Source organism: Phragmites australis, chromosome 16 (assembly GCF_958298935.1).
Source record: "Phragmites australis chromosome 16, lpPhrAust1.1, whole genome shotgun sequence".
NCBI classification, from domain to species: domain Eukaryota; kingdom Viridiplantae; phylum Streptophyta; class Magnoliopsida; order Poales; family Poaceae; genus Phragmites; species Phragmites australis.
Genome location: NC_084936.1, coordinates 23,945,808 through 23,959,377, shown reverse-complemented (window position 1 = coordinate 23,959,377; position 13,570 = coordinate 23,945,808). Strand labels below are relative to the sequence as shown.

Below are 13,570 nucleotides of genomic sequence, written 5' to 3'. Positions count from 1 at the left end.
GTACAACTACACCATACAAGTCATTTTGTAACCTCTCCTGAAAAACACTCCGACGATGCCTCCGGTGTGCACATCCTCAAGCATCGGACCATCTGGTGCGCGTACATCTCCATCATTCTGAAAACAATCCGATGAACCCTCCGGTGTTCATCAACGAACCATCCGACGAGTTCAAACTCATTTTTCTAAAGATTGCACTTCTCCTGAAAAATAGCCCGGTCTACACTCACTTGAACAACAGACCATCCAGTAAGATCAACTTTCCTCGTACTGGACCATCTAATGAGTACATTTTTTTCTGTAGAGTGATAAAAAAAAATTCTACTTTTCTCTCGAACTTTAGTTAATCTTAAACGCAGATAAGCACCACCAAATTTATGTAATAATAAAAATTATCAAATCAAATTAATATACTTGGCAATTACTAATTGCATATAAATTAAGACTTATTTCAACTTTGTTTGTCAACCGAGACGAAAATGGTACCGTAACATTACTCTAGATTGTAAAAAGGAGCAGTCCAGGAGCAAGAAAAGATGATGCATCTTTTCTTGGTGTAAGGCCGAAAGTCGTATTATCGAGAAAAAAAAAGGAAAGATTAGTTCTGGAACAAGAGATAAAGGTGTTGCCCACAACCCTGCACCGGACTCGATCGTGTTGCCGTGACTGCCAGCACCTAGTCGTCAGTCCCATCGAATTGCTCCCCAAATTGCAAGGAAAACCCTCCTTGCTTGCCACTGACACAAAGCGTACGGGAAGACCCACCCAAGCTCAAGAGAAGCTTCCGATTTCCTCGCCATCAAGTCGGAACTCCAGACCCCGATCCGAGGCAGGCTTAGCGGACCACTCATGTCGTAGCGATCAATTTAGTTACATTTTCCCCTGTTTTTTTGGATTTAATTGAGGCGTGTAATTATAAATTTGGATGGAATCGACGTGGTGACGTTCGGCGTGGTGGTGGGCATAGTCGTCCTCTTCGTGCTCGTCATCATCGTCACCATCGAGGGCGCCTGCAAGCGCGCCTCCACCTCCTGAATTCCCCCAGAGCCACCAGCGCCCGACGCGCCAGCCCTAATGTGCCGCCGCCGCCTCGCCGTGCTGCTCCTCCTGGCCGCCGCGGCCGCCTCCGCCGCCGGCCACTCGGAGTCCTCCTGCCCCTTCCATGACCACGGCGGCCACGGCCACGACGAACCGCACGACCACGGCGGCCACGGGCACAGCTGCGGCGGCGCGGACCACGGGCACCACCACCACCACCATCACCGCGGCGACGACTACGGCCATGACCGCGACGAGATCCAGCGGCTGCTCCCGGAGGAGCTGGCCGAGGAGGCAGATCTCGAGCTCGAATCCTTCGGTTACGATCCCCACGACCACGGCCACCACCACCATGTCCACGACCATGGCCACCACCACGGCCGCGGCGACATGGAGTCCGAGACATCGCCCATGGGTTAGGCATTTTCGTTTCGATCCTGCCCGTTTTGCGCTGGAGGCGCGATTTTCGTGCGTGATTTACTCCGAGGCGATTGAGTAATTTGGGGATTCCATCGGGCAGGTGTGTGGTTGAGCGCGATGGGGTGCTCGCTATTGGTCAGCATGGCGTCGCTCGTCTGCCTCGTCCTCCTCCCGGTCATCTTCTGTGAGTGGCCCGCTTGGCTCATTGCAATCTGGGGATTATTTTCTTGCCCTTGTGCTCACTGCCTGACTGTGGTCTGTTTCCACTTTGCAGTTCAGGGGAAACCGTCGAAGGCCATGGTGGATTCTCTTGCTGTTTTTGGGGTATGCTTCTGCAATCTACTCAATTCTGAGTTTATCTAACACTTTTTTCCCCTAAGTAACGCTTAGAGGTACCTAGTTAATCTACATTTCCATTTTCCCTGTTGCATTCCAGTGAATGCAGATTGAAATTACTTCACAGCAAGGTAGTCTTCTGCAATTACAAACTAAAAAGGGTAATATTTGTATTCACTGAAAGTCACAAACATGAAGTATCTGTTATGGTGTTATGAATTTGTTTAATGTGTTGATGATTGGTTCCGCATTTGAAATGTTGCCTGTAATTTTTTGTCCCTGGTGGGTGTTAAATAACTTAGATTGTTTTGAATTTTAGTCTGATTCCTTTCTAATTAGATCAGTAGGAAACAAAACAGTTTGGCTCATGAACTTGTACACAAGTAGACGAACATGAAATTGTGTTGTTTGTTTGTGGCACATGCCTTATTATATAGAATCGTAATTGTAACAGATCTGTGATGATTGTGTTTTCTCCTCTACTAATCAGATAAAGATATCGCTTTCTCCAGAAAAAAAATACCTATGTTGAGATGTGCCTCTGCTCTTGTTTTTTGCTAACATTTTTTTTTTCTGATGGATTTTGTATATCAGCATGTATGCAAGTAACTGAATGGGCAATGCAGTGCAAAAGAATTCAATACTTTTTGGATATTGGATTGAATTTTATATTCCAAAGATTCAATCATGACATTTTGCACCGCAATTTTGAGATTTTTTAGCTTATGTATAATGTATTTGTTTTGCGCTAGTAATCTTTGTTTAAAGTTCCATACTGAATTGCTTTAGGAAGTATCCGTCTGTTCATACTAACAATTCGCTCAGAGTCAACAATTTTACAACTTTACTGAGTTTTCTCAGAACCAACAATGTTGCAACTTATGTGCTTTTCTTGTTTGGTTTGCAATGTTTCTCCAGGCAGGAGCAATGCTTGGAGATTCATTTCTTCATCAACTGCCACATGCTTTTGGTATACCCTTTGATAAATTCTGAGTATTTTAGTTCTTTTGTTTTTATTTATTCCTTCATAGTTCATATATTTCTCATAGTTGATTTGTATTGTACTTGTATCATAAACATCAAATGCCATCAGTAAGCATACTGTTTCAATAACTTCTGAAGTTGTACCTCTGCCCCCTTTCGGTTTCTCAAGGACACAGTTTATTACCCCTCGTATTTTCACTGGTAAAGGAGGGTATCTTGGAGCATAACAGACGGGTGAACTTTTCAAAGGGCCTAAAAAAGTTAGATTGTGCGGGAATGTTAATAAATGATCTATTTACTCCAATGTAACTTATGGTCCTAAATCAAGCTGCTTGCAGGCTTTAACTGTTGTATTTTGTGTTTCTTTTTTTTTGTTATGTTCCTCACCTTTGTACTTGTAGATGCAGTTCTTTTACCTCATTCTCCTTAGCAGCACACTTGTTTCTCGCCTGTCTTACTCGTCTATCACTACTCAGGTGGAGGACATTCTCACTCACATGATCATGAGGATCACAATCATTCTCATGAGCATGCACATGCACACTCTCTGGAAGATCTTTCTGTTGGGTTGTCTATACTATGTGAGTATATCCTACACATGTATGCCAAATAGTGTTTTCTTTTTATGACCTTTATCTGTTAGGTCTTTGGGCATAGCTTTTTTTTTTTTTCCACGGATGTCCCTTTCTTGATTGATTGAGTTGCTGCTTACTATTTCTCAAAACCTTAATTTTGTTTGTTGTCACTGCCTCTCAGCTGGATATGCTCAATTCTGCTCCAGCATCAATCATTATTGCCCTTCAATATACTCTGATGAATGAAATGAACTTGTTCAAACCATTTTATCGCTCAGCAGTCCTTGATTTGCTGTCTTCTCCGTGTGCTAACTTCTAGTCTTGTTGTAATCTTTTAAACCTTCAATTATTTCATGCAGTTGGCATTGTATTGTTTTTCATTGTTGAGAAGATTGTGAGGTATGTTGAAGACAATTCACAACAGGGAGCTCATAGTATGGGTCATGGGCACCATCATCACCACCATAAACGGCACGAAAGTAGTGATAAGGCCAAGTTAAATCATGCAAAAAGTGATCATGAGGGCAAAGACTTGGATCAAGCAGAAGAGAAATCTTTGGTTGATGGTGCAACTGAAAAAATAAACGACGAAAATTCTCATGAGACAAAATCAACTGTACATAAGGTACATCTAAATCTGGTTTGTATACAGAACTATTTAACTATCCAATATGTTTTCCCGAGTCTTCATTCTCAAGTTGTGCATGATTACTTGTATATGCTATTATTCTTTCTGCCATTCATTTACTTTTTCAAAGTAAAAGAGACAATGGGAACTAGGAAGTCACCAATGTTTGTGGCTCGAAGAGGTGGATAGAAAATTTTCGTGGGACCTTACCAAACAAATTCCAGGGTATGAAACTTATGTAAACTTGCCCCCCTGCCCCGCGTCGTCTCCCGAGAGACGACACGGGGGCGCCACCACCACCGCCGCTAAGAACCACCTACTTCCACCTGCGTGTGGCCGCTGCCGCTTCCGCCGTCCGTCGACAGCGTTGTAGGTGGTGGCGGCCGGCGACGGCACCAAGCGACCGCCGTTGCCTTGCCCCCCCCCCCCCCTCCCTTCCTCTTTTCCTCCCCTTTCTCCGGTGGATTATTGTCAATGGCGTTGGTTGGCGGCGGATTCGGTGTGGCGTCAGCAGATTCGGCTCTTGGTTGGTCGGATCCGTCCAGTGGCCGCGCTCTCGTCCCGGGGCCGGTCGGATCCAGTGGTTACCATCCCGTGGCCGGTCGGATCCGGTGGTTCCTATCCCGTGGCCGTGCTCGTGGCCGGACGCGCGCTCCAGCTCCGCGTGCTCCGGCTCCGCCCCTGTGCATGCGCGCATCCTTGGTGGGGGTTCCGGTGTGGTGCCGGCTGGATTCGTCCTATGGCCGTGTTCTCGTCCCATGGCCGGTCAGATCCGTGGCCCCGTCCCGTGGCTGGTTGGATCCGGCGGTTCTTGTCCCGTGGCCGCGCTTTGGCTCCGCCTCCGTGCGTCCTCGCGTCCATGGTGGGGGCATCGGGTGGTGGGGCTGGTCGAGGAGTTCAGCTTGTTTCTGAGTGTGTGGCCGCTTGGTGGCCCGGGTGCCTTGGCTACCTCGGTGGGGGGTCTTGTGTCCCGAGTTCAGGCTCCTCCCCTGCAGGCTCCGCGTGCTGTCTCGGTGCTCGCCGTGCTGCCTCAGCGCTGTGTGCTGCTGCCTCGTCCCCCGCCGTGCGACCTTAGCGTTGCATGCTGCTGCTGCTTGGCGTGGATGGTGCTGTGGCGGCGCGTTCTTGTGTTGCTCTCGGGTCAGTCTTCTATGCTGCTGTTCAGGATCCCGTTGCTGTCGGGGGTCGTGGGTCCCCTCCCTTTTGGTTGCGTCATTGTTGATCTGTTGGCTCCTGCTGCTGCCTCCCTCCCGTTCGGCTATGGCGGATCCGGTCTCTTCTTTGCCAGGTTGACTGTGTGCTCAGCGTTCGGGGGGTGGGCTCAGCGGGCGCCTTCTTGGTTTTGGTGTCGTCGATGCTCCACGCCCGCTTTGCTTCTCCTCCCCTTTCCGACACCCCTCGGTCTGGGTTGACGCCGGCTTTCTTTCCTCTTTCACCGGGCCAATTGCGACGACCTAGGGGCTTCTTCAAGGTAGGGGAGGGTGAGTCGCTGCGGGGTTGGGACTTTAGCGTCCGCGTCAGGCCTGGTGTTGCCTCGTTGAGGGTCTCTTAGCCTGCGCCACCTTTTTGTGCAGGTTTCCAGGGTGGGGAACCACGGGCAAAAGCCCTTCCTGGCTTGCTGGTGCTAATGTCGGTGACGCCCGCGGGTGTCATTCCCTCCATGGAGGCGACATTTCGAGTCTCCACCCTGGATGTTTCTCCAGGTGAAAACCCCGTCCGGATGGGCGACAATTGCATTGTTGTCGTGACCTTCCTTAAGGCGTCGCTCCGAGAAATCTCTGCTCTCTTTGTTTGATCTGCCGGTTCCTTTCTATAGGTTCACCCCTACATCCTCGGCTTGCGGCTATTCTTCTTTCTTTTGGCGCTTTTGGACATCGATTTGTTCTAATGCGCGCTCCTCCGAAGCGACGCACTGCCGACTTGTGTGTCAGAGAGGTGCGACGTGAGAGCTGGGCTCCGTTGACCGAGTGGAGTGGGTAGAGAGGTGCGGCGTGGGAGCAGGGCTCCGCCGGCCGAGTTGTGGCGGCATGGGAGCAGAGCTCCGTCGGCCAAGTTGTGTGTGAGACAGTGTTTGGTCGGTTAGCGTACGAGTTGAGTTGTGCTGTCTGGTTGTGCCTCTGGTGTAGGCGTTGTTCTGTTTTCGAGGTCGTTTTGTCGTCTCGAGGTTGTTTGCCAGTTTCTTTGAACCGTGCGGTTGTGAGGTTTTCGGGCTCGGTTTCCCTTATAAACTGAGTTATCTTGACTGTTTTGGCCTTCTCCTCTCTTAATGAAATGATACGCACATCCCCTGCGTATTCTAGGAAAAAAACTTATGTAAACTATTAAAAATCAGGAATATTAGATTATGATAAAGAAAAATATGTTTCCCGGCCATGTGGTACAGAACACTTATTTGAGAAGACAATCATCTCAACAAGCATTGGGAAACCATATATTCATGAAAGGTAGCCCACATGGCTAAGGGTCAATTTGTGGTTGCTGCGCTTATTATATAAGCTAGTGTTAAAAAGGCAGTTGTAAAAACCTCATAGTTTGTAAAAATCTCATAGTTGTAAAAAGCAGTTAGCCAAACATTAGTGACAAACGAGATTATCATAATCCCCTTCAATGCCAAATGGTAGCAGTTCAAGCACTGTCTACGAAAAGAAATGTCAATTTTGCTAAGTGTGGCAATGAAGGGAACAGCTGAAAGGAATCGGCTGCTTATTTTTGCCACACTTGCTGAACAGGTAAAAGGGTTGCAAATCGGGTTTAAGTAGAACTTTATGAATTCAGTAAAGTTCTGAAAGAACATGAAGTCTTGGTGATAACTTTAAGCCATACATATCCTAGTGCTAAAACTGGATCAACTTAAATGATGCCTTTTGTTCTCTCAGGGCAGCTTTGCCTGTTTTTTTTCCTTGACATCCTTTTTTATTTTCATTTTATGGTGCTATACATTGTAGAGCCTCATCATCAGCATTTAAAAAAATCGGCCACCTAGCCTACCTGGGCACTAGGTGCGGTTATCCTGTCTAGCGCCTAATTGCAACAATCACTACACACCACTGCACTGCCCACCTAGCATCTAGCACTTTTTTAAACACTGCTCATAATTTCTTATAATGATGTTCTTTTCCAGAAGCAGATCATCTTTCGCAAGGTTTGAACATATGAATGTTAATATATGATATGTTATCAAATCTCTTGCTCGTAGGTAGCTCTTTGTCCACACTCGAAAATTCATTTTTTAATATTCCGCAATTGTGCAATTTGCTTACCAGTTGGTCCCCTGTTCTTATAGTGCATTTCCAATAGCTTACCAGTTCTTATGGAGCCAATCCACACATTGCACATTGTGGTGCTGAGAAAGTAAGAATTCAAGCAGGGATCTTCTAGACTATCTAGAAGCATATTCTTCACCCTCAGTACTGTTGCTATTATAAACTCTGATATTGTCATTTTGCTCGGTGATTTAGGTGCATTAGCTTAAGGGAAGTGTAGGATTATTATCCAAAGTCAGAATTTTAATATCATCTTATTGGGAATAGTTGTTTGTATGCTTGACTGTTTGTTTTTTATTTCTTCTTTGAAAATTACGGGATAGGCCTTTTAGGATCACATGACCCACTTACGAATTTGATGTGTACTATGATTAACAGAGGAGCTCAACTGTCAGTTCCAAATCCACTGATGGAGAGCCTGTCAGTTCTGAAAGTGACCGTGCCCCTGACAAAGCATTATCAAGTGAAGATTCCTCAATGCCAAACTCTAACTTGGTGTTTGGATACCTTAATCTTTTCTCGGATGGTATTGTAAGTCTTATCACCTGAGCTGTACTTATGTTTTGTGTTGCACACATGCACACGTTCGTATGTTAGGATTTCTGAACATTTTTACTAGGTTGGATTATGATGGAAGTTTAGATTTTTTTTTTTTTGGAATAATGCAGCATAACTTCACTGATGGGATGGCTCTTGGGAGTGCTTTTTTGCTACATGGTTCTATTGGAGGCTGGTCTAGAACTTTATTTCTGCTTGCGCATGAACTACCCCAAGAGGTTAGCTTATTCCTGAGATTAGCTTAAATTTCAAATATTACTTTCAGTATTACTTTCCTGATGCACTCTAGTTTTTCTTTCTGGCATTGCTACATGGAATTTATGCCGATATCTGTATGCAACAGTGGATATAACTCAGTTCATGCAAAAATTATATCCTGGAGATATTCTGCAATTATCTAATATCTATTCAAGTACATAATTAATACCATCACTTAATCTTCTAGTCTCTGAGTTAGATCAGTTAAAAAATGGATATGCTATTGTACTACACATAAGTAAATGCACTCTATTTGTTTGCCAGTGGCTCAGTAACTTACGTATGTGTAACATTGAACGAAAATACATATATATATGGACACACTAATATGCCACAGTCAGATCGGTGTTTAGATCTAATGTCATTTGCTAGCCTGATATCCTTAGCTCTCTATGTATGTGTAAGGCCTTGGTTTGTTGGGCCGAATCATGGTAAAATCCTGGCCCATCCATGTGGACGGGCCAGAGAAACAAGGCCTAAATGGGAAATGGACCTGAATGTTTGCCAGTTTTTGTCGCCCCAGAAGGTTTCCTTGCATTCTTTCTTCCTTGAAGTCTCTGTGTTTGTATACATGTAGGATGCTTGGTTCCAAACTTCCAACCATCCAGTGTTTCATAGGCAAAACATGCTCCTACCTGTTGATGGTAAACTTTTCATTTCCTTTTTGTTAAGGTTGGAGATTTCGGAATCTTGGTGCGCTCAGGATTCACAGTATCTAAGGCCCTATTTTTCAATTTTCTCTCTGCATTGGTTGCTCTTGTTGGAACAGCACTAGTGAGTTCTTATTCCTTATTACTCCCAAAGAAAAATTGATTGTCCTGGATTGTGGATGCCTAATACTTCTGCATATGCAGGCATTATCTTTGGGAAAAGATCCAGGACATTCTTCATTGATTGAGGCATGCTCTCTTATCTATGGAACTTGAAAGAAATGTATTCTTTATTTACTGTTGACACGCCTCATTTTTGGAGCTAATTCACTACCCGGCCTTTGAACTGTCATCTTTTTACAGGGATTCACCGCTGGTGGTTTTATTTACATTGCCGTTGCGGGAGTTCTCCCACAGATGAACGACCAGAAAACTACCCTCAAAAGCTCAATAGCTCAGTTGATTTCTCTAGCAATGGGAATGCTGGTTGCTCTAGGCATATCTTTAGTGGAATGATTTGAATCTCCATTTCTCCAGTTGCAGCTTTAGGTTGAACTGCAGTCCCACTAAGCTGGTATAATTCTTGAACAGCTCCAGCCTGGAAGATGGGTTCTCTAATCCTCTTTGATATAAGACCTGAAATGTTATAGAAATTTTGACATCTGATTATAGGTTCGCTTTGATCATTGGTATATCAACAAGTGCTTGTTTCACAAATATTAGTCAACTCTGAACCTTGAGATCATAATTGTGTGAAGTCATCATTTTTTTAATGTTTGACAGGGCATTTTCTGGCGACACGCTCTTGCCGTAGATGAGCATTTTCTGGGCCTTAAGTATTTTTCTCAAGAATGCATTTGTAGGTTTAGTTTTGTGAGATTATGCGATCGCCCCATCGCTAGCTAGTTTTGGGAGCTTTTGCTTTGGCATGAAACCATCGGAGGCTCTTCTATACGGGGAATGTTAAGGCCCGTTTGGACTACCGGGTTTTCTGGTTTCAGAGTAGCTAGGTTCAGCAGGAAGCTAAAGGCACCCCTGTTTGTGCTAACTGAAAATACATGTCTTTGGCATGTCGACCGACCGATCGATGCGACTCGTGGCCGGATCAGCAAGGACACAGTGGAGGTGCTGGCCCTTTTGATGGCGCTACCCGCTTGGCGCGGCAACGTGTAGCATGGTTTCATGTGCTCCCCCCATGATCCTGTCCCTACGCAGCGGCAGGTAGGCCAGCCGAATGGGCATGGACGAAAACATGACCGGTCTACTTCGTCTGGTTTTCTGCACTATTTCAGTAGTAGCTTTACGGGACGATGAAGAAATGGAGCTTGGTAGATCGATGGGCATTTCCGATGATCAGAACTCTAAAAGGCTAGGCCGCTGGAGAGTTACTGCTCGGTCCTTTGTTCGACCTGTCGATCTCCCTCCGTACACCATTGTCACCCAACACATAAATTTTCTACAGGAACAGAAAGCCTATGGTCGACAGCGGAGCGGGACGTGAAGGCTCTTCAATAATTGCTCATCGTGTCCGGGAAAGAGTAGATGGGTGGTCAGTGGTCACTGATCACAGATCCGAAACTCCGACATGTAAGAACTTGAGAAAGGAGTGAAAACTCTTGCGAAATCCTCGTGTTTTGAGAATTGCTCATCCTAGTGTTCTTTTTCCAGGCATGATATGTAAAATTCAATGTTAAATCACTATTTGGAACGCGGGGGTTTTATAAGGCGCGCATGAAAATTATAGCCTTTCTCACGTGGAACTGTCTAATCCTATACGGACCATAAACATTAATTTTAGATGCATGTGGAATTGCACAGATGAGTTTAAGGATACCGTTGCGGTGTAACTGCATTTGACTTGACCAACACTCTAGTGAAACAAAATTTGAGCAAAGTTTAATCTTTAACTGAACAATACGTAAGAAACCTCTCAAAAAAGATACATATAAGAAAACCTAATATTTTGGAACTTAAGGAGTGAATCACAACTTCACATTCATCTCCCTAAGGGCAGAAACATCTATATTTACAAGGATTCAAATCTCATTCTGTTTCTAATCAAAATGTAGGTCAAGTCGATAGAAAACAATTTATGATGAGGAAAATTTTGATTAATCCAACGGATCAGATCGCATCTCCATGAGACCATCTAAACCCACAAGTCTCCGCTCCCCGCCATGGCGTCCCACGGCGCGCCGCGCGCCCACGAACGGGTTCACGTGATTACCGAAGTGCCCTTGCCTGACGCCGGCGCCGGCACTGTCGTCGTCGTCGTCGAACACCACCCACTCTTTCGTCACCACCGTCTTCGACGCCACGCTGGTTTCCTCCACGGCGACCAACGCCTTCTCGTCCTTCTCCTTGCTGCCGCCTTCGACAACGTGGCTCGTGATGAGCTTCTCGAGGCCCCTGATGTCGTCGTCCGGAACGCGCTCCACGGCCGGGAACTCGGCCGCGTTGAGCACGCCCAGGCCCCGGCACAGCTCGAAGTACGACGACAGCTGGGCGCTCTGCTCCGCGGCCTTCCTCAGCACCCGCATTCCCTGCACTCCCCTCCGCCGCCTCGCTGCCGCCACCGTCTCCCCCGGCCGCGGCCGCGGCGTCGTCGGGGCCGAGCCAAGAACGGCGACGAGGAATCGGGCAATGCCGGTGCATATCTGGCTGTAGACCTCGAAGATCTCGATGACGACGCAGTCCATAGCCTCCAGGATGAGGGCCTGTTCCATGCCGTCCCCGTACGGCCGGATTTGTATGAGCAGGTCGAGCAGGTGCTGCAGCTTGGTCACGCGGTCGAGCCGCGCGTCCTCGTCGTCGGTTTCGTTGTTTGTGCCGTCTAATTCTTGTGCAGCGAAGAGGGAGCGGGTGTCGAGGAAGCGAAAGTAGGCGCGCACGAAGGCGGAGAACCCCGACGACTTGGGCGTTGGCGACGAGCGGTCGCGGAAGTCGGCGAGGTCGAAGGGGACGCGGCCGAGGCGCGCCGCGCGTGGCGCGAGGTCGGAGCGAAGCAGCAGGCCGTGCGCCAGCATGATCGCCTTGAGCGCCACGACCCAGCACCGGGTCCGCCCCGCCCGGCGCGCGAGCGCCCACATGAGCGACTGCAGCGCCGACGGCGACGTGCGCGCCAGCGCGAACACCCGCGCCGCGCTCCCGTAGTCCACCGACCGCTCGTCGTGGCTGGTCGCGCGGATCACGGCCGCCTCCAGCTCGTGGCTCCTCAGCGCCGCTGCCGCCCCCGAGGCCGACCGCATAGCTGCCACGCGGGTCAGGTACAGGCTCCTCCTGTCCTTGACGGCCGCCGCCGCGCGATGCCACCACTGCCGCGCGGTCGTCATCCCCTGCTGCCCGCCACCACCCTCCCCGCCGCAGATCCACCACCTAGCGTCACCAGCTCCCCCGCGGGCGCCTAGTTCGACGCGCCCTGGGAAGATCAAGTCTACGACGGTTGCCAGCTCCACGCCGGACGCGTTCTTGGCTGCTCGAGCTTCTGGCGAAGATGAAAGCTTGCAGAGAGACAAGTGGCCACTGGCCAACGAAATCAACCAAACTGCAGGGCGAAAGAAAAACGACGCGCCAAGAACGTGTTAGGCAGTAAGGGAGGGGAGACGAAGGAGGTAGCGCCAACTGGTCGGCATGGGAGGAGGGAGGGAGGGAGGGCAATGGCCAAATGCGATAGTGGTGGTGGTGGTGGACGGGGCAGGGCCAGGTCAAGCTTTCTAATTTGAAGGCCCCCTGAATCCTGATCGTGTCGCGTCGGGGCAGAGCTCATGGGAAAGGCAACTCCGCAGGTAGTAGACTGTAGACACACTCTATTTTAGTCCGTCTATTCATCTCTCTTATATTTATATACCTATTAATTTTTTATTTATTTTATAATTTTATAATTATCTCTTCAATACAAATTTCAATATGAATGATCAGTTTTGATAGATTATACAATTATCTCTTCAATACAAATTTCAATATGAATGATCAGTTTTGATAGATTATACATGCATATAAAGACGAGTGGAATTTTTCCTATAGCCCATCCTTGTTCTTGCGACCCTACTAGGCGAGCCATGAGGTGTCAGGGCCCGACTGGATGCATTTAACAGGAACTTCGTAGGAATTTCACGGTTCAGTCACCGTCAGAATCAATAAAAATTCCAATGGGATCTTGGTGCTATTCTTAAGGAGACTAAAGTTGAACAAGCCACCGACATTATGCTATTTGTTTAGACGAATTAACAGATGGTAAAACGCCCACAAGTCATGTTAACTTGGTGCATCTCTAAGGGACTCACTACTTAATAAATTTGCCGAGCAAATGAAAAAAAAAACCTCTCCAATAGACTATCAAACTCTATCGCTATCTAGCTAGCTATCCCTCCTCGTGGCTCTCCACATCCCAAGAGCCTACGAGAGGCCCCCTATAACAATATAGATATGATTCTTTTTATGTGTTGCTTTAAAGTTTTATGTTGCTCAAAAAATTCCATAATATTTTGTACGTGTTTCATAATCTACGTGCACCCTATTTTAATTGAATTCATCCAAAAAAACCTACTTAGAATTTAGACTAATTTCCCTAAAAAAACTACTTTTATAACTTATAATAATTGTTAGGGTCTCAAATAAATTCCCTAAAATATAAGAAAATTCACTAATATTCTTTTTATGTGACGGACTAATTTCTAAAATTATTTTTAGCCCTAGATTATATGGTGAAAAAGTGATTTTTCTTTGTAATGCTCTATTTATATGTATTTTTATCATTTCATATAATATTCTTCTCTTAATTCAATTTGAATTCAAACAAAATTCAAACATATACAAATTTAGCCATTGAAAATATAGCTATTGTAAATTTTTTTATTTATA

General features: G+C 46.6%; 2 protein-coding genes across 2 annotated transcripts; one reads left to right on the top strand and one right to left on the bottom strand.

Annotated features, from left to right (window-relative positions):
- The first annotated feature begins 636 nt into the window (after positions 1–636).
- On the top strand, positions 637–9,488 carry LOC133895516 (IAA-alanine resistance protein 1-like). The gene is made up of 11 exons (XM_062335906.1): positions 637–1,453; positions 1,559–1,642; positions 1,733–1,782; positions 2,713–2,764; positions 3,255–3,359; positions 3,713–3,978; positions 7,623–7,775; positions 7,913–8,020; positions 8,733–8,834; positions 8,915–8,959; positions 9,074–9,488. Exons 1-11 carry the CDS (start codon positions 1,075–1,077, stop codon positions 9,224–9,226), a joined length of 1,497 nt encoding a protein of 498 aa, XP_062191890.1. The 5' UTR covers positions 637–1,074; the 3' UTR covers positions 9,227–9,488.
- A 1,153-nt stretch (positions 9,489–10,641) lies between these two features.
- On the bottom strand, positions 10,642–12,466 carry LOC133895858 (putative clathrin assembly protein At1g25240). Its single transcript, XM_062336377.1, has one exon. It carries the CDS (start codon positions 12,040–12,042, stop codon positions 10,822–10,824), a length of 1,221 nt encoding a protein of 406 aa, XP_062192361.1. The 5' UTR covers positions 12,043–12,466; the 3' UTR covers positions 10,642–10,821.
- Between the last annotated feature and the right edge of the window lie 1,104 nt (positions 12,467–13,570).